This window comes from Lepisosteus oculatus, chromosome 7, assembly GCF_040954835.1.
Source record: "Lepisosteus oculatus isolate fLepOcu1 chromosome 7, fLepOcu1.hap2, whole genome shotgun sequence".
Lineage (NCBI taxonomy): Eukaryota > Metazoa > Chordata > Actinopteri > Semionotiformes > Lepisosteidae > Lepisosteus > Lepisosteus oculatus.
The window spans coordinates 5832833-5860824 of record NC_090702.1 but is presented as its reverse complement, the minus strand read 5'-3'; the positions used below and the strand labels follow the sequence as shown (position 1 = coordinate 5860824).

General features: G+C 34.2%; 6 protein-coding genes across 6 annotated transcripts; all 6 read left to right on the top strand.

Moving 5' to 3' along the window:
• Positions 1 to 2: 2 nt before the first annotated feature.
• LOC138240803 (sulfotransferase 6B1-like) lies at positions 3 to 2565 on the top strand. The gene is made up of 6 exons (XM_069192070.1): positions 3 to 156; positions 277 to 485; positions 633 to 759; positions 1034 to 1128; positions 1477 to 1663; positions 2077 to 2565. The coding sequence occupies exons 1-6, from the start codon at positions 18 to 20 to the stop codon at positions 2193 to 2195; spliced, it is 876 nt and encodes a 291-aa protein (XP_069048171.1). The 5' UTR covers positions 3 to 17; the 3' UTR covers positions 2196 to 2565.
• A 2174-nt stretch (positions 2566 to 4739) lies between these two features.
• Positions 4740 to 7285, top strand: LOC138240802 (sulfotransferase 6B1-like). Its single transcript, XM_069192069.1, has 6 exons — positions 4740 to 4954; positions 5075 to 5283; positions 5431 to 5557; positions 5832 to 5926; positions 6275 to 6461; positions 6875 to 7285. The coding sequence occupies exons 1-6, from the start codon at positions 4816 to 4818 to the stop codon at positions 6991 to 6993; spliced, it is 876 nt and encodes a 291-aa protein (XP_069048170.1). The 5' UTR covers positions 4740 to 4815; the 3' UTR covers positions 6994 to 7285.
• A 2250-nt stretch (positions 7286 to 9535) lies between these two features.
• On the top strand, positions 9536 to 12159 carry LOC138240801 (sulfotransferase 6B1-like). Its single transcript, XM_069192068.1, has 6 exons — positions 9536 to 9750; positions 9871 to 10079; positions 10227 to 10353; positions 10628 to 10722; positions 11071 to 11257; positions 11671 to 12159. Exons 1-6 carry the CDS (start codon positions 9612 to 9614, stop codon positions 11787 to 11789), a joined length of 876 nt encoding a protein of 291 aa, XP_069048169.1. The 5' UTR covers positions 9536 to 9611; the 3' UTR covers positions 11790 to 12159.
• A 2175-nt stretch (positions 12160 to 14334) lies between these two features.
• Positions 14335 to 16953, top strand: LOC138240800 (sulfotransferase 6B1-like). The gene is made up of 6 exons (XM_069192067.1): positions 14335 to 14549; positions 14670 to 14878; positions 15026 to 15152; positions 15427 to 15521; positions 15870 to 16056; positions 16470 to 16953. Exons 1-6 carry the CDS (start codon positions 14411 to 14413, stop codon positions 16586 to 16588), a joined length of 876 nt encoding a protein of 291 aa, XP_069048168.1. The 5' UTR covers positions 14335 to 14410; the 3' UTR covers positions 16589 to 16953.
• Positions 16954 to 19127: 2174 nt separating this feature from the next.
• Positions 19128 to 21751, top strand: LOC138240799 (sulfotransferase 6B1-like). The gene is made up of 6 exons (XM_069192066.1): positions 19128 to 19342; positions 19463 to 19671; positions 19819 to 19945; positions 20220 to 20314; positions 20663 to 20849; positions 21263 to 21751. Exons 1-6 carry the CDS (start codon positions 19204 to 19206, stop codon positions 21379 to 21381), a joined length of 876 nt encoding a protein of 291 aa, XP_069048167.1. The 5' UTR covers positions 19128 to 19203; the 3' UTR covers positions 21382 to 21751.
• A 2172-nt stretch (positions 21752 to 23923) lies between these two features.
• Positions 23924 to 26545, top strand: LOC138240798 (sulfotransferase 6B1-like). The gene is made up of 6 exons (XM_069192065.1): positions 23924 to 24140; positions 24261 to 24469; positions 24617 to 24743; positions 25018 to 25112; positions 25461 to 25647; positions 26061 to 26545. The coding sequence occupies exons 1-6, from the start codon at positions 24002 to 24004 to the stop codon at positions 26177 to 26179; spliced, it is 876 nt and encodes a 291-aa protein (XP_069048166.1). The 5' UTR covers positions 23924 to 24001; the 3' UTR covers positions 26180 to 26545.
• The last annotated feature ends 1447 nt before the right edge of the window (positions 26546 to 27992 follow it).

Sequence of the window (27992 nt, the reverse complement as noted above, 5' to 3'; positions counted from 1 at the left end):
GATACAATCACCTAACGATGCCGGAACAAACAGAGCTTATTCACAGCTTCAAAGGCATTCCCTTCTCAACCACGGTCTCCACAGAGCTGCTCCAAGCCCTGGACACGTTTGAGGCCAGAGAAGATGATGTAGTCTTAGTGTCCTATCCAAAATCAGGTAAGAACATTCCTCTCCAGAGCATGGGTTTTCTGAAAACTTTCTTTCTGTCTCCCACATTTATGTGGTTTTTGAAACCTGACAGCTTGATTTCACACGTGATCTTTTGGCTTCTCCCAGGCACCCATTGGCTGACAGAGATCATGAAGAACCTGTACCACTGCAACAGCGACAACAACGCAACAGGCCAGGTGACCCTGACTTCAGCTCTGGAGTTTGGAGATCTCTCCAAATTTGACGACCTGAGGAACCTGCCCAGCAAGAGACTCATCCCCACACACCTCAGCCATGACATGATCCCTGTGCAGTTCAAAACAAAGAAATGCAAGGTAGGCACTGGCAACCTCCAGTACACTTCTCAACTCTTAAAGATTAGTTGACAATGACTGGGCGTTTATTAGTCCTATACATGACGTTCCTAAAAGTTGTGATTAAATAATGAAGTATGTCTAAATTTACCTTTATTTTCTTTACAGATGATTTATGTGATCAGGAATCCCAAAGACACTGCAGTTTCAATGTTTCACTACTACCAACAAAACCCTCTTCTGCCCAAGATTGAGAAGTGGTCAACCTTTTTGGACATGTTCTTGAAAGGAGAAGGTAAGCATATTGTTCAGCCTTGCTTCGTGTTCGGTACAGATTTGTAAACAATAAGATACATTCCACTTTCTTAGAATTATGCTACTACTGGTTCATGATGCTGGAAATGTTTCTTCCATTGTATTCATTCAAGAACTTTGATTAGAAATAATCCCACTTCTTAGTCACAGTCTGGATACCAAACTATATGGAAACTGGAGTAAAACAATCATGTCTAACAAATGGCAACATCACATTTCCAATTAGGACTAACATTTCTTTCTTTCTATTGCAGTGGTCTATGGATCTTGGATTGATCATGTCCAGAGCTGGGAGAAGAATCAACATGATGAAAATACACTTTTTCTGTACTACGAGTCCATGAAGAAGGTGAGTTTCTAAAACATATAAAGTAAACAGTGATGTCAACATTATTCCATGGAATTGTATTTGAAACCGAGAACAGGAGACACTTCTTTACTCAAAGGGCAGTGGGAGCATGGAACAAGCTACCAAGCCATATTGTCAAAGCTGATACACTGGCTTCTTCTTTAAAACAGCTGGACTAGATTCTTGCATCCCTGAACTACTAATAAGGAAGCCAAATGGCCTCACTTCTAACAGGGGCTTCTGTTTTTACTCCTAAAAGGTGTAAACAGGTGTAAATGATAGTTGTGAATTGTTCACATGATAGTTGTAACTAAATGACTAAATAAACTGTCATTTTGTGTTTCACAGGACCTCCCAAAATACGTCAAGGAGATCAGTTCATTTTTGAACATCAGCGTCTCCGAAGATCAAATCAATGAGATCGTGAAGAAATCCTCCTTCAGCGAAATGAAAGAAAAGGCACAGAAGGAGAAAGTCGACACAAAGCACACAGTTTGCGCACTGACATCTGATAAGAAGCTGATCTTCAGGAAAGGTGAGGCCTTCATTTCAAATGCCAATATTTCAGACAGAATATTGAAAGGCAGAATTGTTGGATATCAAATGGGTACAACCTGCATTTCCAGCCTCTTGTAGCTATTTACAGAAAACACAAGGGACACATTAACCCATCCATAATTCAATCTGTTATACAATGCTAGTTTGTTGTTATTTCAACAGGGTGTAAATGAATCTGCAGGGCAAAGTATTTCTCAAGAGTATTTCCCGTATGAAACGTCATAAGAAAAGTTCTTTTTTCATTCATGTAGTAAGAATGTTTCTCAAGACTACCAGAATCACTAAAAAGAAGAGACCAGTCTTACTTTAAAGACATCAGATTGTGTAAATGCACATCACATACGTCATGAAATTGTGTTTTCTAACTTGCCATTCTCTTTCAATGTGTAGGTGCTGTGGGTGACTGGAAGAATCATTTTACCTCCAAGCAGAACTTCCAGTTTGAAGCACTGTTTAAGGACAAGATCAACTCCAGTGAATTAGCAAGACAAGCTGAATATGAGTGTTAGCAAGGAAGGGATGAAGTATGCTGTGAAATACGATCTCATCCCTTTTGTATTCATTATCACCAGCATATTCTGCCCCTTCATAAAACTGACAGTTACTTTTGGTACAATATGAATAGAATTTCTTAAAGCACTAGAAATACTCTGTAATTTATTTTCCCATAAAAGTGACTTTTCACATTTGTTGTTCAAAGTTCTGTAAAGGAAATATACTGATACTGAAATGAATGTGTACAGGATATTTATGTTAGTTATAAATAACATTATTTATTTAATATTTTAATATATTTAAAAACTGTGCATTTCTCTGTGTTTTTGTAAATGTCTGGACATTTTGTTAGTTGCAATTAATAAATGATCATTTTGGCTAAGACTCCATGTTTTTCTTCTTCACTCAGATTGAGGTGTAGGAGCTTTATGTCTGCTGGTGGAATCTGTGCTTCTTAAACTTCAGAGTCAGTACTTTGATCCAATTCGAATATCGATGAAACAAGCCAACAGCTATAAAGTTGGGGTGTATTTAATACCTTGGAGATAACTCACCTGGCTGAAAAAAATGAAATGGAATTATTTAAAAAGGAAGTCTCCATTTGACCTTTTTTGCAGGTGAAAATAATTATAGTTATACAGGATGTCTTATAAATTCATGAATATTATTAAATGTTAATTAGTACATAACCAGCCAGTAAAACTGCTGAAAAGAAAAAAAATCAATCAATTAAATAAACTACAACTTTTTTCTTTTCAAAACAATACATTACAGCATTTGAATTAAATTGTCTTAATCAGTAATGAAATATCTTCTTTGATGAGTTTCAGTTGAACAACCAAAAACCATTCATTAATAAATAATAATTAAAAACTCTTCACAGTGCTGCAAATCCCCGTTTTAATAAACCAGTTTTTAAGCACTTTTTTTGTTTATACGGTGATAAAGTATAAACTAACATGGGAAATTAAAAATGTATGAATTCACCAGAAAACAAAACCAAAATATAGCACATTTGCAAAATAAAATTCGGAAATAAAACATTTGTTTTCAGATTCCATTTGGGAAAAATAAGCACATGATGTCAAAATGTTTCTAAGGGCTCCTGCTTCACTGATTTTCTTACTCGATAATTATTCTTCTACTGATCAACAAATGTTGTTCATATCTTAACACATGACATTGGACCTGTTTAAATTACAGTTTAACCCAAACTTTTACTGAGTTCTTGAGTATTTGGGTGGGAAAATTACAATTTAATGTTTCAGATTTCCTTATCTATTAAAATATCCTAAATAGTTTTATAACAGAAGTCTGAAGAAATGCCTAATCATGCACACAATAATTACAGTTTTCTTCCTTTTGTGTCTGGATAATTTTTCCTTGTGTGACGACATTTAATCTAAGTTCCCTTATTATCTATTTAAATGATTACAATTAGTTTCCTTATTAAATTGATCTGTATTTCAATTCTAATATCAATGAAATGAGCATGCAAATATAAAAATGTAGTGTACTTCATACTTTAGTGACAAGTCATCTGGCTGAAGAAATGAAATGTAATCATTTTAAAAGTAACCTCAAATTCTGAAAATTTTAAGCAAATAAAAATGATGACAATTAAATTAATTATAATTGAATAAAAACATATAAAATAATAACACGTAAACAGTCTGTAAAACTGCTCAAACTAAAAATAAAAAATCAATATCATTCATAATCTTTTCTGGTTTTCAAAACAAAATCATGATTCATTAAACAATACATTACAGTGTTTGATTTTAATACCCAGTACCAGTGATGAAATGTTTTCATTATTAAATTTTCCTGTCAACAACTATAAAACTGTCAATAAATCATTATACAACAACCTTCAAAATACAATCACTGATTTAATAACACAGCCGTAAAACATATTTTTATGGTTCATACTGTATATTGTATGATAGTGTATAACTTAAGAAAGAAAATTAAAAGATAATACCACTTGAGTTATTATTTCAATAAACAAAGCCAAAATCTTTATATTTTCATGATCTTTTATGGGGTATGTATTTTAGGACCATGTGCTCATGGGTTTGAATTTCAGCCAAAAGGAACGTAAGATACAGAACTTCTCTACTCTAGGGGCACAGTCATTTCTAAAATCTTTTGAAACAACAACATAAAAGACACCAAAAATTAAAACATTGACAAAAAACATATGCAGATTTCAAAGATGGTCTTAAATGAGATAGGTGTCACAATTGTATGTAGAGTACACAGGTGATACAGTGTTTTCAATGACTTCCCCACAATCCCTTCAAAGTATAACATTTTTGAAGACTTTTAGACTTGAAATTTGTAATTTAATGTATTATGCATATCCAAATCCTACATCTGTACATAAATCCCATAGCGTATTAAATTGAAAAGTAAGATAAACTGCTCAGTCATATACACAATACGGCAAATGACTCAATTTCCTTCTGCGTCTGAAAGGTCTGGATAACTTTCCGTTGCATCACATCATTGCTGTAAGTTCCGTTATGCCAAGGCTATATAATCTGAGAGAGAGCCGTCTCTGAATTATCCACCTCGACTACACTACATCTGCAGACTTCAGACTGCTTGTGAGGATACAATCACCTAACGATGCCGGAACAAACAGAGCTTATTCACAGCTTCAAGGGCATTCCCTTCTCAACCACGGTCTCCACAGAGCTGCTCCAAGCCCTGGACACGTTTGAGGCCAGAGAAGATGATGTAGTCTTAGTGTCCTATCCAAAATCAGGTAAGAACATTCCTCTCCAGAGCATGGGTTTTCTGAAAACTTTCTTTCTGTCTCCCACATTTATGTGGTTTTTGAAACCTGACAGCTTGATTTCACACGTGATCTTTTGGCTTCTCCCAGGCACCCATTGGCTGACAGAGATCATGAAGAACCTGTACCACTGCAACAGCGACAACAACGCAACAGGCCAGGTGACCCTGACTTCAGCTCTGGAGTTTGGAGATCTCTCCAAATTTGACGACCTGAGGAACCTGCCCAGCAAGAGACTCATCCCCACACACCTCAGCCATGACATGATCCCTGTGCAGTTCAAAACAAAGAAATGCAAGGTAGGCACTGGCAACCTCCAGTACACTTCTCAACTCTTAAAGATTAGTTGAAAATGACTGGGCGTTTATTAGTCCTATACATGACGTTCCTAAAAGTTGTGATTAAATAATGAAGTATGTCTAAATTTACCTTTATTTTCTTTACAGATGATTTATGTGATCAGGAATCCCAAAGACACTGCAGTTTCAATGTTTCACTACTACCAACAAAACCCTCTTCTGCCCAAGATTGAGAAGTGGTCAACCTTTTTGGACATGTTCTTGAAAGGAGAAGGTAAGCATATTGTTCAGCCTTGCTTCGTGTTCGGTACAGATTTGTAAACAATAAGATACATTCCACTTTCTTAGAATTATGCTACTACTGGTTCATGATGCTGGAAATGTTTCTTCCATTGTATTCATTCAAGAACTTTGATTAGAAATAATCCCACTTCTTAGTCACAGTCTGGATACCAAACTATATGGAAACTGGAGTAAAACAATCATGTCTAACAAATGGCAACATCACATTTCCAATTAGGACTAACATTTCTTTCTTTCTATTGCAGTGGTCTATGGATCTTGGATTGATCATGTCCAGAGCTGGGAGAAGAATCAACATGATGAAAATACACTTTTTCTGTACTACGAGTCCATGAAGAAGGTGAGTTTCTAAAACATATAAAGTAAACAGTGATGTCAACATTATTCCATGGAATTGTATTTGAAACCGAGAACAGGAGACACTTCTTTACTCAAAGGGCAGTGGGAGCATGGAACAAGCTACCAAGCCATATTGTCAAAGCTGATACACTGGCTTCTTCTTTAAAACAGCTGGACTAGATTCTTGCATCCCTGAACTACTAATAAGGAAGCCAAATGGCCTCACTTCTAACAGGGGCTTCTGTTTTTACTCCTAAAAGGTGTAAACAGGTGTAAATGATAGTTGTGAATTGTTCACATGATAGTTGTAACTAAATGACTAAATAAACTGTCATTTTGTGTTTCACAGGACCTCCCAAAATACGTCAAGGAGATCAGTTCATTTTTGAACATCAGCGTCTCCGAAGATCAAATCAATGAGATCGTGAAGAAATCCTCCTTCAGCGAAATGAAAGAAAAGGCACAGAAGGAGAAAGTCGACACAAAGCACACAGTTTGCGCACTGACATCTGATAAGAAGCTGATCTTCAGGAAAGGTGAGGCCTTCATTTCAAATGCCAATATTTCAGACAGAATATTGAAAGGCAGAATTGTTGGATATCAAATGGGTACAACCTGCATTTCCAGCCTCTTGTAGCTATTTACAGAAAACACAAGGGACACATTAACCCATCCATAATTCAATCTGTTATACAATGCTAGTTTGTTGTTATTTCAACAGGGTGTAAATGAATCTGCAGGGCAAAGTATTTCTCAAGAGTATTTCCCGTATGAAACGTCATAAGAAAAGTTCTTTTTTCATTCATGTAGTAAGAATGTTTCTCAAGTCTACCAGAATCACTAAAAAGAAGAGACCAGTCTTACTTTAAAGACATCAGATTGTGTAAATGCACATCACATACGTCATGAAATTGTGTTTTCTAACTTGCCATTCTCTTTCAATGTGTAGGTGCTGTGGGTGACTGGAAGAATCATTTTACCTCCAAGCAGAACTTCCAGTTTGAAGCACTGTTTAAGGACAAGATCAACTCCAGTGAATTAGCAAGACAAGCTGAATATGAGTGTTAGCAAGGAAGGGATGAAGTATGCTGTGAAATACGATCTCATCCCTTTTGTATTCATTATCACCAGCATATTCTGCCCCTTCATAAAACTGACAGTTACTTTTGGTACAATATGAATAGAATTTCTTAAAGCACTAGAAATACTCTGTAATTTATTTTCCCATAAAAGTGACTTTTCACATTTGTTGTTCAAAGTTCTGTAAAGGAAATATACTGATACTGAAATGAATGTGTACAGGATATTTATGTTAGTTATAAATAACATTATTTATTTAATATTTTAATATATTTAAAAACTGCATTTCTCTGTGTTTTTGTAAATGTCTGGACATTTTGTTAGTTGCAATTAATAAATGATCATTTTGGCTAAGACTCCATGTTTTTCTTCTTCACTCAGATTGAGGTGTAGGAGTTTTATGTCTGCTGGTGGAATCTGTGCTTCTTAAACTTCAGAGTCAGTACTTTGATCCAATTCGAATATCGATGAAACAAGCCAACAGCTATAAAGTTGGAGTGTATTTAATACCTTGGAGATAACTCACCTGGCTGAAAAAAATGAAATGGAATTATTTAAAAAGGAAGTCTCCATTTGACCTTTTTTGCAGGTGAAAATAATTATAGTTATACAGGATGTCTTATAAATTCATGAATATTATTAAATGTTAATTAGTACATAACCAGCCAGTAAAACTGCTGAAAAGAAAAAAAATCAATCAATTAAATAAACTACAACTTTTTTCTTTTCAAAACAATACATTACAGCATTTGAATTAAATTGTCTTAATCAGTAATGAAATATCTTCTTTGATGAGTTTCAGTTGAACAACCAAAAACCATTCATTAATAAATAATAATTAAAAACTCTTCACAGTGCTGCAAATCCCCGTTTTAATAAACCAGTTTTTAAGCACTTTTTTTGTTTATACGGTGATAAAGTATAAACTAACATGGGAAATTAAAAATGTATGAATTCACCAGAAAACAAAACCAAAATATAGCACATTTGCAAAATAAAATTCGGAAATAAAACATTTGTTTTCAGATTCCATTTGTGAAAAATAAGCACATGATGTCAAAATGTTTCTAAGGGCTCCTGCTTCACTGATTTTCTTACTCGATAATTATTCTTCTACTGATCAACAAATGTTGTTCATATCTTAACACATGACATTGGACCTGTTTAAATTACAGTTTAACCCAAACTTTTACTGAGTTCTTGAGTATTTGGGTGGGAAAATTACAATTTAATGTTTCAGATTTCCTTATCTATTAAAATATCCTAAATAGTTTTATAACAGAAGTCTGAAGAAATGCCTAATCATGCACACAATAATTACAGTTTTCTTCCTTTTGTGTCTGGATAATTTTTCCTTGTGTGACGACATTTAATCTAAGTTCCCTTATTATCTATTTAAATGATTACAATTAGTTTCCTTATTAAATTGATCTGTATTTCAATTCTAATATCAATGAAATGAGCATGCAAATATAAAAATGTAGTGTACTTCATACTTTAGTGACAAGTCATCTGGCTGAAGAAATGAAATGTAATCATTTTAAAAGTAACCTCAAATTCTGAAAATTTTAAGCAAATAAAAATGATGACAATTAAATTAATTATAATTGAATAAAAACATATAAAATAATAACACGTAAACAGTCTGTAAAACTGCTCAAACTAAAAATAAAAAATCAATATCATTCATAATCTTTTCTGGTTTTCAAAACAAAATCATGATTCATTAAACAATACATTACAGTGTTTGATTTTAATACCCAGTACCAGTGATGAAATGTTTTCATTATTAAATTTTCCTGTCAACAACTATAAAACTGTCAATAAATCATTATACAACAACCTTCAAAATACAATCACTGATTTAATAACACAGCCGTAAAACATATTTTTATGGTTCATACTGTATATTGTATGATAGTGTATAACTTAAGAAAGAAAATTAAAAGATAATACCACTTGAGTTATTATTTCAATAAACAAAGCCAAAATCTTTATATTTTCATGATCTTTTATGGGGTATGTATTTTAGGACCATGTGCTCATGGGTTTGAATTTCAGCCAAAAGGAACGTAAGATACAGAACTTCTCTACTCTAGGGGCATAGTCATTTCTAAAATCTTTTGAAACAACAACATAAAAGACACCAAAAATTAAAACATTGACAAAAAACATATGCAGATTTCAAAGATGGTCTTAAATGAGATAGGTGTCACAATTGTATGTAGAGTACACAGGTGATACAGTGTTTTCAATGACTTCCCCACAATCCCTTCAAAGTATAACATTTTTGAAGACTTTTAGACTTGAAATCTGTAATTTAATGTATTATGCATATCCAAATCCTACATCTGTACATAAATCCCATAGCGTATTAAATTGAAAAGTAAGATAAACTGCTCAGTCATATACACAATACGGCAAATGACTCAATTTCCTTCTGCGTCTGAAAGGTCTGGATAACTTTCCGTTGCATCACATCATTGCTGTAAGTTCCGTTATGCCAAGGCTATATAATCTGAGAGAGAGCCGTCTCTGAATTATCCACCTCGACTACACTACATCTGCAGACTTCAGACTGCTTGTGAGGATACAATCACCTAACGATGCCGGAACAAACAGAGCTTATTCACAGCTTCAAGGGCATTCCCTTCTCAACCACGGTCTCCACAGAGCTGCTCCAAGCCCTGGACACGTTTGAGGCCAGAGAAGATGATGTAGTCTTAGTGTCCTATCCAAAATCAGGTAAGAACATTCCTCTCCAGAGCATGGGTTTTCTGAAAACTTTCTTTCTGTCTCCCACATTTATGTGGTTTTTGAAACCTGACAGCTTGATTTCACACGTGATCTTTTGGCTTCTCCCAGGCACCCATTGGCTGACAGAGATCATGAAGAACCTGTACCACTGCAACAGCGACAACAACGCAACAGGCCAGGTGACCCTGACTTCAGCTCTGGAGTTTGGAGATCTCTCCAAATTTGACGACCTGAGGAACCTGCCCAGCAAGAGACTCATCCCCACACACCTCAGCCATGACATGATCCCTGTGCAGTTCAAAACAAAGAAATGCAAGGTAGGCACTGGCAACCTCCAGTACACTTCTCAACTCTTAAAGATTAGTTGACAATGACTGGGCGTTTATTAGTCCTATACATGACGTTCCTAAAAGTTGTGATTAAATAATGAAGTATGTCTAAATTTACCTTTATTTTCTTTACAGATGATTTATGTGATCAGGAATCCCAAAGACACTGCAGTTTCAATGTTTCACTACTACCAACAAAACCCTCTTCTGCCCAAGATTGAGAAGTGGTCAACCTTTTTGGACATGTTCTTGAAAGGAGAAGGTAAGCATATTGTTCAGCCTTGCTTCGTGTTCGGTACAGATTTGTAAACAATAAGATACATTCCACTTTCTTAGAATTATGCTACTACTGGTTCATGATGCTGGAAACGTTTCTTCCATTGTATTCATTCAAGAACTTTGATTAGAAATAATCACACTTCTTAGTCACAGTCTGGATACCAAACTATATGGAAACTGGAGTAAAACAATCATGTCTAACAAACGGCAACATCACATTTCCAATTAGGACTAACATTTCTTTCTTTCTATTGCAGTGGTCTATGGATCTTGGATTGATCATGTCCAGAGCTGGGAGAAGAATCAACATGATGAAAATACACTTTTTCTGTACTACGAGTCCATGAAGAAGGTGAGTTTCTAAAACATATAAAGTAAACAGTGATGTCAACATTATTCCATGGAATTGTATTTGAAACCGAGAACAGGAGACACTTCTTTACTCAAAGGGCAGTGGGAGCATGGAACAAGCTACCAAGCCATATTGTCAAAGCTGATACACTGGCTTCTTCTTTAAAACAGCTGGACTAGATTCTTGCATCCCTGAACTACTAATAAGGAAGCCAAATGGCCTCACTTCTAACAGGGGCTTCTGTTTTTACTCCTAAAAGGTGTAAACAGGTGTAAATGATAGTTGTGAATTGTTCACATGATAGTTGTAACTAAATGACTAAATAAACTGTCATTTTGTGTTTCACAGGACCTCCCAAAATACGTCAAGGAGATCAGTTCATTTTTGAACATCAGCGTCTCCGAAGATCAAATCAATGAGATCGTGAAGAAATCCTCCTTCAGCGAAATGAAAGAAAAGGCACAGAAGGAGAAAGTCGACACAAAGCACACAGTTTGCGCACTGACATCTGATAAGAAGCTGATCTTCAGGAAAGGTGAGGCCTTCATTTCAAATGCCAATATTTCAGACAGAATATTGAAAGGCAGAATTGTTGGATATCAAATGGGTACAACCTGCATTTCCAGCCTCTTGTAGCTATTTACAGAAAACACAAGGGACACATTAACCCATCCATAATTCAATCTGTTATACAATGCTAGTTTGTTGTTATTTCAACAGGGTGTAAATGAATCTGCAGGGCAAAGTATTTCTCAAGAGTATTTCCCGTATGAAACGTCATAAGAAAAGTTCTTTTTTCATTCATGTAGTAAGAATGTTTCTCAAGACTACCAGAATCACTAAAAAGAAGAGACCAGTCTTACTTTAAAGACATCAGATTGTGTAAATGCACATCACATACGTCATGAAATTGTGTTTTCTAACTTGCCATTCTCTTTCAATGTGTAGGTGCTGTGGGTGACTGGAAGAATCATTTTACCTCCAAGCAGAACGCCCAGTTTGAAGCACTGTTTAAGGACAAGATCAACTCCAGTGAATTAGCAAGACAAGCTGAATATGAGTGTTAGCAAGGAAGGGATGAAGTATGCTGTGAAATACGATCTCATCCCTTTTGTATTCATTATCACCAGCATATTCTGCCCCTTCATAAAACTGACAGTTACTTTTGGTACAATATGAATAGAATTTCTTAAAGCACTAGAAATACTCTGTAATTTATTTTCCCATAAAAGTGACTTTTCACATTTGTTGTTCAAAGTTCTGTAAAGGAAATATACTGATACTGAAATGAATGTGTACAGGATATTTATGTTAGTTATAAATAACATTATTTATTTAATATTTTAATATATTTAAAAACTGTGCATTTCTCTGTGTTTTTGTAAATGTCTGGACATTTTGTTAGTTGCAATTAATAAATGATCATTTTGGCTAAGACTCCATGTTTTTCTTCTTCACTCAGATTGAGGTGTAGGAGCTTTATGTCTGCTGGTGGAATCTGTGCTTCTTAAACTTCAGAGTCAGTACTTTGATCCAATTCGAATATCGATGAAACAAGCCAACAGCTATAAAGTTGGGGTGTATTTAATACCTTGGAGATAACTCACCTGGCTGAAAAAAATGAAATGGAATTATTTAAAAAGGAAGTCTCCATTTGACCTTTTTTGCAGGTGAAAATAATTATAGTTATACAGGATGTCTTATAAATTCATGAATATTATTAAATGTTAATTAGTACATAACCAGCCAGTAAAACTGCTGAAAAGAAAAAAAATCAATCAATTAAATAAACTACAACTTTTTTCTTTTCAAAACAATACATTACAGCATTTGAATTAAATTGTCTTAATCAGTAATGAAATATCTTCTTTGATGAGTTTCAGTTGAACAACCAAAAACCATTCATTAATAAATAATAATTAAAAACTCTTCACAGTGCTGCAAATCCCCGTTTTAATAAACCAGTTTTTAAGCACTTTTTTTGTTTATACGGTGATAAAGTATAAACTAACATGGGAAATTAAAAATGTATGAATTCACCAGAAAACAAAACCAAAATATAGCACATTTGCAAAATAAAATTCGGAAATAAAACATTTGTTTTCAGATTCCATTTGGGAAAAATAAGCACATGATGTCAAAATGTTTCTAAGGGCTCCTGCTTCACTGATTTTCTTACTCGATAATTATTCTTCTACTGATCAACAAATGTTGTTCATATCTTAACACATGACATTGGACCTGTTTAAATTACAGTTTAACCCAAACTTTTACTGAGTTCTTGAGTATTTGGGTGGGAAAATTACAATTGAATGTTTCAGATTTCCTTATCTATTAAAATATCCTAATTAGTTTTATAACAGAAGTCTGAAGAAATGCCTAATCATGCACACAATAATTACAGTTTTCTTCCTTTTGTGTCTGGATAATTTTTTCCTTGTGTGACGACATTTAATCTAAGTTCCCTTATTTTCTATTTAAATGATTACAATTAGTTTCCTTATTAAATTGATCTGTATTTCAATTCTAATATCAATGAAATGAGCATGCAAATATAAAAATGTAGTGTACTTCATACTTTAGTGACAAGTCATCTGGCTGAAGAAATGAAATGTAATCATTTTAAAAGTAACCTCAAATTCTGAAAATTTTAAGCAAATAAAAATGATGACAATTAAATTAATTATAATTGAATAAAAACATATAAAATAATAACACGTAAACAGTCTGTAAAACTGCTCAAACTAAAAATAAAAAATCAATATCATTCATAATCTTTTCTGGTTTTCAAAACAAAATCATGATTCATTAAACAATACATTACAGTGTTTGATTTTAATACCCAGTACCAGTGATGAAATGTTTTCATTATTAAATTTTCCTGTCAACAACTATAAAACTGTCAATAAATCATTATACAACAACCTTCAAAATACAATCACTGATTTAATAACACAGCCGTAAAACATATTTTTATGGTTCATACTGTATATTGTATGATAGTGTATAACTTAAGAAAGAAAATTAAAAGATAATACCACTTGAGTTATTATTTCAATAAACAAAGCCAAAATCTTTATATTTTCATGATCTTTTATGGGGTATGTATTTTAGGACCATGTGCTCATGGGTTTGAATTTCAGCCAAAAGGAACGTAAGATACAGAACTTCTCTACTCTAGGGGCATAGTCATTTCTAAAATCTTTTGAAACAACAACATAAAAGACACCAAAAATTAAAACATTGACAAAAAACATATGCAGATTTCAAAGATGGTCTTAAATGAGATAGGTGTCACAATTGTATGTAGAGTACACAGGTGATACAGTGTTTTCAATGACTTCCCCACAATCCCTTCAAAGTATAACATTTTTGAAGACTTTTAGACTTGAAATTTGTAATTTAATGTATTATGCATATCCAAATCCTACATCTGTACATAAATCCCATAGCGTATTAAATTGAAAAGTAAGATAAACTGCTCAGTCATATACACAATACGGCAAATGACTCAATTTCCTTCTGCGTCTGAAAGGTCTGGATAACTTTCCGTTGCATCACATCATTGCTGTAAGTTCCGTTATGCCAAGGCTATATAATCTGAGAGAGAGCCGTCTCTGAATTATCCACCTCGACTACACTACATCTGCAGACTTCAGACTGCTTGTGAGGATACAATCACCTAACGATGCCGGAACAAACAGAGCTTATTCACAGCTTCAAGGGCATTCCCTTCTCAACCACGGTCTCCACAGAGCTGCTCCAAGCCCTGGACACGTTTGAGGCCAGAGAAGATGATGTAGTCTTAGTGTCCTATCCAAAATCAGGTAAGAACATTCCTCTCCAGAGCATGGGTTTTCTGAAAACTTTCTTTCTGTCTCCCACATTTATGTGGTTTTTGAAACCTGACAGCTTGATTTCACACGTGATCTTTTGGCTTCTCCCAGGCACCCATTGGCTGACAGAGATCATGAAGAACCTGTACCACTGCAACAGCGACAACAACGCAACAGGCCAGGTGACCCTGACTTCAGCTCTGGAGTTTGGAGATCTCTCCAAATTTGACGACCTGAGGAACCTGCCCAGCAAGAGACTCATCCCCACACACCTCAGCCATGACATGATCCCTGTGCAGTTCAAAACAAAGAAATGCAAGGTAGGCACTGGCAACCTCCAGCACACTTCTCAACTCTTAAAGATTAGTTGACAATGACTGGGCGTTTATTAGTCCTATACATGACGTTCCTAAAAGTTGTGATTAAATAATGAAGTATGTCTAAATTTACCTTTGTTTTCTTTGCAGATGATTTATGTGATCAGGAATCCCAAAGACACTGCAGTTTCAATGTTTCACTACTACCAACAAAACCCTCTTCTGCCCAAGATTGAGAAGTGGTCAACCTTTTTGGACATGTTCTTGAAAGGAGAAGGTAAGCATATTGTTCAGCCTTGCTTCGTGTTCGGTACAGATTTGTAAACAATAAGATACATTCCACTTTCTTAGAATTATGCTACTACTGGTTCATGATGCTGGAAACGTTTCTTCCATTGTATTCATTCAAGAACTTTGATTAGAAATAATCCCACTTCTTAGTCACAGTCTGGATACCAAACTATATGGAAACTGGAGTAAAACAATCATGTCTAACAAACGGCAACATCACATTTCCAATTAGGACTAACATTTCTTTCTTTCTATTGCAGTGGTCTATGGATCTTGGATTGATCATGTCCAGAGCTGGGAGAAGAATCAACATGATGAAAATACACTTTTTCTGTACTACGAGTCCATGAAGAAGGTGAGTTTCTAAAACATATAAAGTAAACAGTGATGTCAACATTATTCCATGGAATTGTATTTGAAACCGAGAACAGGAGACACTTCTTTACTCAAAGGGCAGTGGGAGCATGGAACAAGCTACCAAGCCATATTGTCAAAGCTGATACACTGGCTTCTTCTTTAAAACAGCTGGACTAGATTCTTGCATCCCTGAACTACTAATAAGGAAGCCAAATGGCCTCACTTCTAACAGGGGCTTCTGTTTTTACTCCTAAAAGGTGTAAACAGGTGTAAATGATAGTTGTGAATTGTTCACATGATAGTTGTAACTAAATGACTAAATAAACTGTCATTTTGTGTTTCACAGGACCTCCCAAAATACGTCAAGGAGATCAGTTCATTTTTGAACATCAGCGTCTCCGAAGATCAAATCAATGAGATCGTGAAGAAATCCTCCTTCAGCGAAATGAAAGAAAAGGCACAGAAGGAGAAAGTCGACACAAAGCACACAGTTTGCGCACTGACATCTGATAAGAAGCTGATCTTCAGGAAAGGTGAGGCCTTCATTTCAAATGCCAATATTTCAGACAGAATATTGAAAGGCATAATTGTTGGATATCAAATGGGTACAACCTGCATTTCCAGCCTCTTGTAGCTATTTACAGAAAACACAAGGGACACATTAACCCATCCATAATTCAATCTGTTATACAATGCTAGTTTGTTGTTATTTCAACAGGGTGTAAATGAATCTGCAGGGCAAAGTATTTCTCAAGAGTATTTCCCGTATGAAACGTCATAAGAAAAGTTCTTTTTTCATTCATGTAGTAAGAATGTTTCTCAAGACTACCAGAATCACTAAAAAGAAGAGACCAGTCTTACTTTAAAGACATCAGATTGTGTAAATGCACATCACATACGTCATGAAATTGTGTTTTCTAACTTGCCATTCTCTTTCAATGTGTAGGTGCTGTGGGTGACTGGAAGAATCATTTTACCTCCAAGCAGAACGCCCAGTTTGAAGCACTGTTTAAGGACAAGATCAACTCCAGTGAATTAGCAAGACAAGCTGAATATGAGTGTTAGCAAGGAAGGGATGAAGTATGCTGTGAAATACAATCTCATCCCTTTTGTATTCATTATCACCAGCATATTCTGTCCCTTCATAAAACTGACAGTTACTTTTGGTATGAATAGAATTTCTTAAAGCACTAGAAATACTCTGTAATTTATTTTCCCATAAAAGTGACTTTTCACATTTGTTGTTCAAAGTTCTGTAAAGGAAATATACTGATACTGAAATGAATGTGTACAGGATATTTATGTTAGTTATAAATAACATTATTTATTTAATATTTTAATATATTTAAAAACTGTGCATTTCTCTGTGTTTTTGTAAATGTCTGGACATTTTGTTAGTTGCAATTAATAAATGATCATTTTGGCTAAGACTCCATGTTTTTCTTCTTGACTCAGATTGAGGTGTAGGAGCTTTATGTCTGCTGGTGGAATCTGTGCTTCTTAAACTTCAGAGTCAGTACTTTGATCCAATTCGAATATCGATGAAACAAGCCAACAGCTATAAAGTTGGGGTGTATTTAATACCTTGGAGATAACTCACCTGGCTGAAAAAAATGAAATGGAATTATTTAAAAAGGAAGTCTCCATTTGACCTTTTTTGCAGGTGAAAATAATTATAGTTATACAGGATGTCTTATAAATTCATGAATATTATTAAATGTTAATTAGTACATAACCAGCCAGTAAAACTGCTGAAAAGAAAAAAAATCAATCAATTAAATAAACTACAACTTTTTTCTTTTCAAAACAATACATTACAGCATTTGAATTAAATTGTCTTAATCAGTAATGAAATATCTTCTTTGATGAGTTTCAGTTGAACAACCAAAAACCATTCATAAATAAATAATAATTAAAAACTCTTCACAGTGCTGCAAATCCCCGTTTTAATAAACCAGTTTTTAAGCACTTTTTTTGTTTATACGGTGATAAAGTATAAACTAACATGGGAAATTAAAAATGTATGAATTCACCAGAAAACAAAACCAAAATATAGCACATTTGCAAAATAAAATTCGGAAATAAAACATTTGTTTTCAGATTCCATTTGGGAAAAATAAGCACATGATGTCAAAATGTTTCTAAGGGCTCCTGCTTCACTGATTTTCTTACTCGATAATTATTCTTCTACTGATCAACAAATGTTGTTCATATCTTAACACATGACATTGGACCTGTTTAAATTACAGTTTAACCCAAACTTTTACTGAGTTCTTGAGTATTTGGGTGGGAAAATTACAATTGAATGTTTCAGATTTCCTTATCTATTAAAATATCCTAAATAGTTTTATAACAGAAGTCTGAAGAAATGCCTAATCATGCACACAATAATTACAGTTTTCTTCCTTTTGTGTCTGGATAATTTTTCCTTGTGTGACGACATTTAATCTAAGTTCCCTTATTTTCGATTTAAATGATTACAATTAGTTTCCTTATTAAATTGATCTGTATTTCAATTCTAATATCAATGAAATGAGCATGCAAATATAAAAATGTAGTGTACTTCATACTTTAGTGACAAGTCATCTGGCTGAAGAAATGAAATGTAATCATTTTAAAAGTAACCTCAAATTCTGAAAATTTTAAGCAAATAAAAATGATGACAATTAAATTAATTATAATTGAATAAAAACATATAAAATAATAACACGTAAACAGTCTGTAAAACTGCTCAAACTAAAAATAAAAAATCAATATCATTCATAATCTTTTCTGGTTTTCAAAACAAAATCATGATTCATTAAACAATACATTACAGTGTTTGATTTTAATACCCAGTACCAGTGATGAAATGTTTTCATTATTAAATTTTCCTGTCAACAACTATAAAACTGTCAATAAATCATTATACAACAACCTTCAAAATACAATCACTGATTTAATAACACAGCCGTAAAACATATTTTTATGGTTCATACTGTATATTGTATGATAGTGTATAACTTAAGAAAGAAAATTAAAAGATAATACCACTTGAGTTATTATTTCAATAAACAAAGCCAAAATCTTTATATTTTCATGATCTTTTATGGGGTATGTATTTTAGGACCATGTGCTCATGGGTTTGAATTTCAGCCAAAAGGAACGTAAGATACAGAACTTCTCTACTCTAGGGGCATAGTCATTTCTAAAATCTTTTGAAACAACAACATAAAAGACACCAAAAATTAAAACATTGACAAAAAACATATGCAGATTTCAAAGATGGTCTTAAATGAGATAGGTGTCACAATTGTATGTAGAGTACACAGGTGATACAGTGTTTTCAATGACTTCCCCACAATCCCTTCAAAGTATAACATTTTTGAAGACTTTTAGACTTGAAATTTGTAATTTAATGTATTATGCATATCCAAATCCTACATCTGTACATAAATCCCATAGCGTATTAAATTGAAAAGTAAGATAAACTGCTCAGTCATATACACAATACGGCAAATGACTCAATTTCCTTCTGCGTCTGAAAGGTCTGGATAACTTTCCTTTGCATCACATCATTGCTGTAAGTTCCGTTATGCCAAGGCTATATAATCTGAGAGAGAGCCGTCTCTGAATTATCCACCTCGACTACACTACATCTGCAGACTTCAGACTGCTTGTGAGGATACAATCACCTAACGATGCCGGAACAAACAGAGCTTATTCACAGCTTCAAGGGCATTCCCTTCTCAACCACGGTCTCCACAGAGCTGCTCCAAGCCCTGGACACGTTTGAGGCCAGAGAAGATGATGTAGTCTTAGTGTCCTATCCAAAATCAGGTAAGAACATTCCTCTCCAGAGCATGGGTTTTCTGAAAACTTTCTTTCTGTCTCCCACATTTATGTGGTTTTTGAAACCTGACAGCTTGATTTCACACGTGATCTTTTGGCTTCTCCCAGGCACCCATTGGCTGACAGAGATCATGAAGAACCTGTACCACTGCAACAGCGACAACAACGCAACAGGCCAGGTGACCCTGACTTCAGCTCTGGAGTTTGGAGATCTCTCCAAATTTGACGACCTGAGGAACCTGCCCAGCAAGAGACTCATCCCCACACACCTCAGCCATGACATGATCCCTGTGCAGTTCAAAACAAAGAAATGCAAGGTAGGCACTGGCAACCTCCAGTACACTTCTCAACTCTTAAAGATTAGTTGACAATGACTGGGCGTTTATTAGTCCTATACATGACGTTCCTAAAAGTTGTGATTAAATAATGAAGTATGTCTAAATTTACCTTTATTTTCTTTACAGATGATTTATGTGATCAGGAATCCCAAAGACACTGCAGTTTCAATGTTTCACTACTACCAACAAAACCCTCTTCTGCCCAAGATTGAGAAGTGGTCAACCTTTTTGGACATGTTCTTGAAAGGAGAAGGTAAGCATATTGTTCAGCCTTGCTTCGTGTTCGGTACAGATTTGTAAACAATAAGATACATTCCACTTTCTTAGAATTATGCTACTACTGGTTCATGATGCTGGAAACGTTTCTTCCATTGTATTCATTCAAGAACTTTGATTAGAAATAATCCCACTTCTTAGTCACAGTCTGGATACCAAACTATATGGAAACTGGAGTAAAACAATCATGTCTAACAAACGGCAACATCACATTTCCAATTAGGACTAACAATTCTTTCTTTCTATTGCAGTGGTCTATGGATCTTGGATTGATCATGTCCAGAGCTGGGAGAAGAATCAACATGATGAAAATACACTTTTTCTGTACTACGAGTCCATGAAGAAGGTGAGTTTCTAAAACATATAAAGTAAACAGTGATGTCAACATTATTCCATGGAATTGTATTTGAAACCGAGAACAGGAGACACTTCTTTACTCAAAGGGCAGTGGGAGCATGGAACAAGCTACCAAGCCATATTGTCAAAGCTGATACACTGGCTTCTTCTTTAAAACAGCTGGACTAGATTCTTGCATCCCTGAACTACTAATAAGGAAGCCAAATGGCCTCACTTCTAACAGGGGCTTCTGTTTTTACTCCTAAAAGGTGTAAACAGGTGTAAATGATAGTTGTGAATTGTTCACATGATAGTTGTAACTAAATGACTAAATAAACTGTCATTTTGTGTTTCACAGGACCTCCCAAAATACGTCAAGGAGATCAGTTCATTTTTGAACATCAGCGTCTCCGAAGATCAAATCAATGAGATCGTGAAGAAATCCTCCTTCAGCGAAATGAAAGAAAAGGCACAGAAGGAGAAAGTCGACACAAAGCACACAGTTTGCGCACTGACATCTGATAAGAAGCTGATCTTCAGGAAAGGTGAGGCCTTCATTTCAAATGCCAATATTTCAGACAGAATATTGAAAGGCAGAATTGTTGGATATCAAATGGGTACAACCTGCATTTCCAGCCTCTTGTAGCTATTTACAGAAAACACAAGGGACACATTAACCCATCCATAATTCAATCTGTTATACAATGCTAGTTTGTTGTTATTTCAACAGGGTGTAAATGAATCTGCAGGGCAAAGTATTTCTCAAGAGTATTTCCCGTATGAAACGTCATAAGAAAAGTTCTTTTTTCATTCATGTAGTAAGAATGTTTCTCAAGACTACCAGAATCACTAAAAAGAAGAGACCAGTCTTACTTTAAAGACATCAGATTGTGTAAATGCACATCACATACGTCATGAAATTGTGTTTTCTAACTTGCCATTCTCTTTCAATGTGTAGGTGCTGTGGGTGACTGGAAGAATCATTTTACCTCCAAGCAGAACGCCCAGTTTGAAGCACTGTTTAAGGACAAGATCAACTCCAGTGAATTAGCAAGACAAGCTGAATATGAGTGTTAGCAAGGAAGGGATGAAGTATGCTGTGAAATACGATCTCATCCCTTTTGTCTTCATTATCACCAGCATATTCTGTCCCTTCATAAAACTGACAGTTACTTTTGGTACAATATGAATAGAATTTCTTAAAGCACTAGAAATACTCTGTAATTTATTTTCCCATAAAAGTGACTTTTCACATTTGTTGTTCAAATTTCTGTAAAGGAAATATACTGATACTGAAATGAATGTGTACAGGATATTTATGTTAGTTATAAATAACATTATTTATTTAATATTTTAATATATTTAAAAACTGTGCATTTCTCTGTGTTTTTGTAAATGTCTGGACATTTTGTTAGTTGCAATTAATAAATGATCATTTTGGCTAAGACTCCATGTTTTTCTTCTTCACTCAGATTGAGGTGTAGGAGCTTTATGTCTGCTGGTGGAATCTGTGCTTCTTAAACTTCAGAGTCAGTACTTTGATCCAATTCGAATATCGATGAAACAAGCCAACAGCTATAAAGTTGGGGTGTATTTAATACCTTGGAGATAACTCACCTGGCTGAAAAAAATGAAATGGAATTATTTAAAAAGGAAGTCTCCATTTGACCTTTTTTGCAGGTGAAAATAATTTTAGTTATACAGGATGTCTTATAAATTCATGAATATTATTAAATGTTAATTAGTACATAACCAGCCAGTAAAACTGCTGAAAAGAAAAAAAATCAATCAATTAAATAAACTACAACTTTTTTCTTTTCAAAACAATACATTACAGCATTTGAATTAAATTGTCTTAATCAGTAATGAAATATCTTCTTTGATGAGTTTCAGTTGAACAACCAAAAACCATTCATTAATAAATAATAATTAAAAACTCTTCACAGTGCTGCAAATCCCCGTTTTAATAAACCAGTTTTTAAGCACTTTTTTTGTTTATACGGTGATAAAGTATAAACTAACATGGGAAATTAAAAATGTATGAATTCACCAGAAAACAAAACCAAAATATAGCACATTTGCAAAATAAAATTCGGAAATAAAACATTTGTTTTCAGATTCCATTTGGGAAAAATAAGCACATGATGTCAAAATGTTTCTAAGGGCTCCTGCTTCACTGATTTTCTTACTCGATAATTATTCTTCTACTGATCAACAAATGTTGTTCATATCTTAACACATGACATTGGACCTGTTTAAATTACAGTTTAACCCAAACTTTTACTGAGTTCTTGAGTATTTGGGTGGGAAAATTACAATTGAATGTTTCAGATTTCCTTATCTATTAAAATATCCTAAATAGTTTTATAACAGAAGTCTGAAGAAATGCCTAATCATGCACACAATAATTACAGTTTTCTTCCTTTTGTGTCTGGATAATTTTTCCTTGTGTGACGACATTTAATCTAAGTTCCCTTATTTTCGATTTAAATGATTACAATTAGTTTCCTTATTAAATTGATCTGTATTTCAATTCTAATATCAATGAAATGAGCATGCAAATATAAAAATGTAGTGTACTTCATACTTTAGTGACAAGTCATCTGGCTGAAGAAATGAAATGTAATCATTTTAAAAGTAACCTCAAATTCTGAAAATTTTAAGCAAATAAAAATGATGACAATTAAATTAATTAGAATTGAATAAAAACATATAAAATAATAACACGTAAACAGTCTGTAAAACTGCTCAAACTAAAAATAAAAAATCAATATCATTCATAATCTTTTCTGGTTTTCAAAACAAAATCATGATTCATTAAACAATACATTACAGTGTTTGATTTTAATACCCAGTACCAGTGATGAAATGTTTTCATTATTAAATTTTCCTGTCAACAACTATAAAACTGTCAATAAATCATTATACAACAACCTTCAAAATACAATCACTGATTTAATAACACAGCCGTAAAACATATTTTTATGGTTCATACTGTATATTGTATGATAGTGTATAACTTAAGAAAGAAAATTAAAAGATAATACCACTTGAGTTATTATTTCAATAAACAAAGCCAAAATCTTTATATTTTCATGATCTTTTATGGGGTATGTATTTTAGGACCATGTGCTCATGGGTTTGAATTTCAGCCAAAAGGAACGTAAGATACAGAACTTCTCTACTCTAGGGGCATAGTCATTTCTAAAATCTTTTGAAACAACAACATAAAAGACACCAAAAATTAAAACATTGACAAAAAACATATGCAGATTTCAAAGATGGTCTTAAATGAGATAGGTGTCACAATTGTATGTAGAGTACACAGGTGATACAGTGTTTTCAATGACTTCCCCACAATCCCTTCAAAGTATAACATTTTTGAAGACTTTTAGACTTGAAATTTGTAATTTAATGTATTATGCATATCCAAATCCTACATCTGTACAGAAATCCCATAGCGTATTAAATTGAAAAGTAAGATAAACTGCTCAGTCATATACACAATACGGCAAATGACTCAATTTCCTTCTGCGTCTGAAAGGTCTGGATAACTTTCCTTTGCATCACATCATTGCTGTAAGTTCCGTTATGCCAAGGCTATATAATCTGAGAGAGAGCCGTCTCTGAATTATCCACCTCGACTACACTACATCTGCAGACTTCAGACTGCTTGTGAGGATACAATCACCTAACGATGCCGGAACAAACAGAGCTTATTCACAGCTTCAAGGGCATTCCCTTCTCAACCACGGTCTCCACAGAGCTGCTCCAAGCCCTGGACATGTTTGAGGCCAGAGAAGATGATGTAGTCTTAGTGTCCTATCCAAAATCAGGTAAGAACATTCCTCTCCAGAGCATGGGTTTTCTGAAAACTTTCTTTCTGTCTCCCACATTTATGTGGTTTTTGAAACCTGACAGCTTGATTTCACACGTGATCTTTTGGCTTCTCCCAGGCACCCATTGGCTGACAGAGATCATGAAGAACCTGTACCACTGCAACAGCGACAACAACGCAACAGGCCAGGTGACCCTGACTTCAGCTCTGGAGTTTGGAGATCTCTCCAAATTTGACGAGCTGAGGAACCTGCCCAGCAAGAGACTCATCCCCACACACCTCAGCCATGACATGATCCCTGTGCAGTTCAAAACAAAGAAATGCAAGGTAGGCACTGGCAACCTCCAGTACACTTCTCAACTCTTAAAGATTAGTTGACAATGACTGGGCGTTTATTAGTCCTATACATGACGTTCCTAAAAGTTGTGATTAAATAATGAAGTATGTCTAAATTTACCTTTATTTTCTTTACAGATGATTTATGTGATCAGGAATCCCAAAGACACTGCAGTTTCAATGTTTCACTACTACCAACAAAACCCTCTTCTGCCCAAGATTGAGAAGTGGTCAACCTTTTTGGACATGTTCTTGAAAGGAGAAGGTAAGCATATTGTTCAGCCTTGCTTCGTGTTCGGTACAGATTTGTAAACAATAAGATACATTCCACTTTCTTAGAATTATGCTACTACTGGTTCATGATGCTGGAAACGTTTCTTCCATTGTATTCATTCAAGAACTTTGATTAGAAATAATCCCACTTCTTAGTCACAGTCTGGATACCAAACTATATGGAAACTGGAGTAAAACAATCATGTCTAACAAACGGCAACATCACATTTCCAATTAGGACTAACAATTCTTTCTTTCTATTGCAGTGGTCTATGGATCTTGGATTGATCATGTCCAGAGCTGGGAGAAGAATCAACATGATGAAAATACACTTTTTCTGTACTACGAGTCCATGAAGAAGGTGAGTTTCTAAAACATATAAAGTAAACAGTGATGTCAACATTATTCCATGGAATTGTATTTGAAACCGAGAACAGGAGACACTTCTTTACTCAAAGGGCAGTGGGAGCATGGAACAAGCTACCAAGCCATATTGTCAAAGCTGATACACTGGCTTCTTCTTTAAAACAGCTGGACTAGATTCTTGCATCCCTGAACTACTAATAAGGAAGCCAAATGGCCTCACTTCTAACAGGGGCTTCTGTTTTTACTCCTAAAAGGTGTAAACAGGTGTAAATGATAGTTGTGAATTGTTCACATGATAGTTGTAACTAAATGACTAAATAAACTGTCATTTTGTGTTTCACAGGACCTCCCAAAATACGTCAAGGAGATCAGTTCATTTTTGAACATCAGCGTCTCCGAAGATCAAATCAATGAGATCGTGAAGAAATCCTCCTTCAGCGAAATGAAAGAAAAGGCACAGAAGGAGAAAGTCGACACAAAGCACACAGTTTGCGCACTGACATCTGATAAGAAGCTGATCTTCAGGAAAGGTGAGGCCTTCATTTCAAATGCCAATATTTCAGACAGAATATTGAAAGGCAGAATTGTTGGATATCAAATGGGTACAACCTGCATTTCCAGCCTCTTGTAGCTATTTACAGAAAACACAAGGGACACATTAACCCATCCATAATTCAATCTGTTATACAATGCTAGTTTGTTGTTATTTCAACAGGGTGTAAATGAATCTGCAGGGCAAAGTATTTCTCAAGAGTATTTCCCGTATGAAACGTCATAAGAAAAGTTCTTTTTTCATTCATGTAGTAAGAATGTTTCTCAAGACTACCAGAATCACTAAAAAGAAGAGACCAGTCTTACTTTAAAGACATCAGTTTGTGTAAATGCACATCACATACGTCATGAAATTGTGTTTTCTAACTTGCCATTCTCTTTCAATGTGTAGGTGCTGTGGGTGACTGGAAGAATCATTTTACCTCCAAGCAGAACGCCCAGTTTGAAGCACTGTTTAAGGACAAGATTAACTCCAGTGAATTAGCAAGACAAGCTGAATATGAGTGTTAGCAAGGAAGGGATGAAGTATGCTGTGAAATACGATCTCATCCCTTTTGTATTCATTATCACCAGCATATTCTGTCCCTTCATAAAACTGACAGTTACTTTTGGTATAATATGAATAGAATTTCTTAAAGCACTAGAAATACTCTGTAATTTATTTTCCCATAAAAGTGACTTTTCACATTTGTTGTTCAAAGTTCTGTAAAGGAAATATACTGATACTGAAATGAATGTGTACAGGATATTTATGTTATAAATAACATTATTTATTTAATATTTTAATATATTTAAAAACTGTGCATTTCTCTGTGTTTTTGTAAATGTCTGGACATTTTGTTAGTTGCAATTAATAAATGATCATTTTGGCTAAGACTCCATGTTTTTCTTCTTCACTCAGATTGAGGTGTAGGAGCTTTATGTCTGCTGGTGGAATCTGTGCTTCTTAAACTTCAGAGTCAGTACTTTGATCCAATTCGAATATCGATGAAACAAGCCAACAGCTATAAAGTTGGGGTGTATTTAATTCCTTGGAGATAACTCACCTGGCTGAAAAAAATGAAATGGAATTATTTAAAAAGGAAGTCTCCATTTGACCTTTTTTGCAGGTGAAAATAATTTTAGTTATACAGGATGTCTTATAAATTCATGAATATTATTAAATGTTAATTAGTACATAACCAGCCAGTAAAACTGCTGAAAAGAAAAAAAATCAATCAATTAAATAAACTACAACTTTTTTCTTTTCAAAACAATACATTACAGCATTTGAATTAAATTGTCTTAATCAGTAATGAAATATCTTCTTTGATGAGTTTCAGTTGAACAACCAAAAACCATTCATTAATAAATAATAATTAAAAACTCTTCACAGTGCTGCAAATCCCCGTTTTAATAAACCAGTTTTTAAGCACTTTTTTTGTTTATACGGTGATAAAGTATAAACTAACATGGGAAATTAAAAATGTATGAATTCACCAGAAAACAAAACCAAAATATAGCACATTTGCAAAATAAAATTCGGAAATAAAACATTTGTTTTCAGATTCCATTTGGGAAAAATAAGCACATGATGTCAAAATGTTTCTAAGGGCTCCTGCTTCACTGATTTTCTTACTCGATAATTATTCTTCTACTGATCAACAAATGTTGTTCATATCTTAACACATGACATTGGACCTGTTTAAATTACAGTTTAACCCAAACTTTTACTGAGTTCTTGAGTATTTGGGTGGGAAAATTACAATTGAATGTTTCAGATTTCCTTATCTATTAAAATATCCTAAATAGTTTTATAACAGAAGTCTGAAGAAATGCCTAATCATGCACACAATAATTACAGTTTTCTTCCTTTTGTGTCTGGATAATTTTTCCTTGTGTGACGACATTTAATCTAAGTTCCCTTATTTTCGATTTAAATGATTACAATTAGTTTCCTTATTAAATTGATCTGTATTTCAATTCTAATATCAATGAAATGAGCATGCAAATATAAAAATGTAGTGTACTTCATACTTTAGTGACAAGTCATCTGGCTGAAGAAATGAAATGTAATCATTTTAAAAGTAACCTCAAATTCTGAAAATTTTAAGCAAATAAAAATGATGACAATTAAATTAATTATAATTGAATAAAAACATATAAAATAATAACACGTAAACAGTCTGTAAAACTGTTCAAACTAAAAATAAAAAATCAATATCATTCATAATCTTTTCTGGTTTTCAAAACAAAATCATGATTCATTAAACAATACATTACAGTGTTTGATTTTAATACCCAGTACCAGTGATGAAATGTTTTCATTATTAAATTTTCCTGT

Excerpts from the sequence above, each read along its gene's own strand:
- LOC138240801 (XM_069192068.1), top strand. The coding sequence starts at position 9,612 with ATGCCGGAACAAACAGAGCTTATTCACAGCTTCAAGGGCATTCCCTTC. Across the intron at positions 10,354-10,627 it reads CATGTTCTTGAAAGGAGAAG|TGGTCTATGGATCTTGGATT; the intron begins GTAAGCATATTG and ends TTTCTATTGCAG. Across the intron at positions 10,723-11,070 it reads ACTACGAGTCCATGAAGAAG|GACCTCCCAAAATACGTCAA; the intron begins GTGAGTTTCTAA and ends TGTGTTTCACAG.
- LOC138240802 (XM_069192069.1), top strand. The coding sequence starts at position 4,816 with ATGCCGGAACAAACAGAGCTTATTCACAGCTTCAAGGGCATTCCCTTC. Across the intron at positions 4,955-5,074 it reads AGTGTCCTATCCAAAATCAG|GCACCCATTGGCTGACAGAG; the intron begins GTAAGAACATTC and ends GGCTTCTCCCAG. Across the intron at positions 6,462-6,874 it reads GAAGCTGATCTTCAGGAAAG|GTGCTGTGGGTGACTGGAAG; the intron begins GTGAGGCCTTCA and ends TTCAATGTGTAG.
- LOC138240798 (XM_069192065.1), top strand. The coding sequence starts at position 24,002 with ATGCCGGAACAAACAGAGCTTATTCACAGCTTCAAGGGCATTCCCTTC. Across the intron at positions 24,744-25,017 it reads CATGTTCTTGAAAGGAGAAG|TGGTCTATGGATCTTGGATT; the intron begins GTAAGCATATTG and ends TTTCTATTGCAG. Across the intron at positions 25,648-26,060 it reads GAAGCTGATCTTCAGGAAAG|GTGCTGTGGGTGACTGGAAG; the intron begins GTGAGGCCTTCA and ends TTCAATGTGTAG.
- LOC138240799 (XM_069192066.1), top strand. The coding sequence starts at position 19,204 with ATGCCGGAACAAACAGAGCTTATTCACAGCTTCAAGGGCATTCCCTTC. Across the intron at positions 19,946-20,219 it reads CATGTTCTTGAAAGGAGAAG|TGGTCTATGGATCTTGGATT; the intron begins GTAAGCATATTG and ends TTTCTATTGCAG. Across the intron at positions 20,850-21,262 it reads GAAGCTGATCTTCAGGAAAG|GTGCTGTGGGTGACTGGAAG; the intron begins GTGAGGCCTTCA and ends TTCAATGTGTAG.
- LOC138240800 (XM_069192067.1), top strand. The coding sequence starts at position 14,411 with ATGCCGGAACAAACAGAGCTTATTCACAGCTTCAAGGGCATTCCCTTC. Across the intron at positions 15,522-15,869 it reads ACTACGAGTCCATGAAGAAG|GACCTCCCAAAATACGTCAA; the intron begins GTGAGTTTCTAA and ends TGTGTTTCACAG. Across the intron at positions 16,057-16,469 it reads GAAGCTGATCTTCAGGAAAG|GTGCTGTGGGTGACTGGAAG; the intron begins GTGAGGCCTTCA and ends TTCAATGTGTAG.
- LOC138240803 (XM_069192070.1), top strand. The coding sequence starts at position 18 with ATGCCGGAACAAACAGAGCTTATTCACAGCTTCAAAGGCATTCCCTTC. Across the intron at positions 157-276 it reads AGTGTCCTATCCAAAATCAG|GCACCCATTGGCTGACAGAG; the intron begins GTAAGAACATTC and ends GGCTTCTCCCAG. Across the intron at positions 760-1,033 it reads CATGTTCTTGAAAGGAGAAG|TGGTCTATGGATCTTGGATT; the intron begins GTAAGCATATTG and ends TTTCTATTGCAG.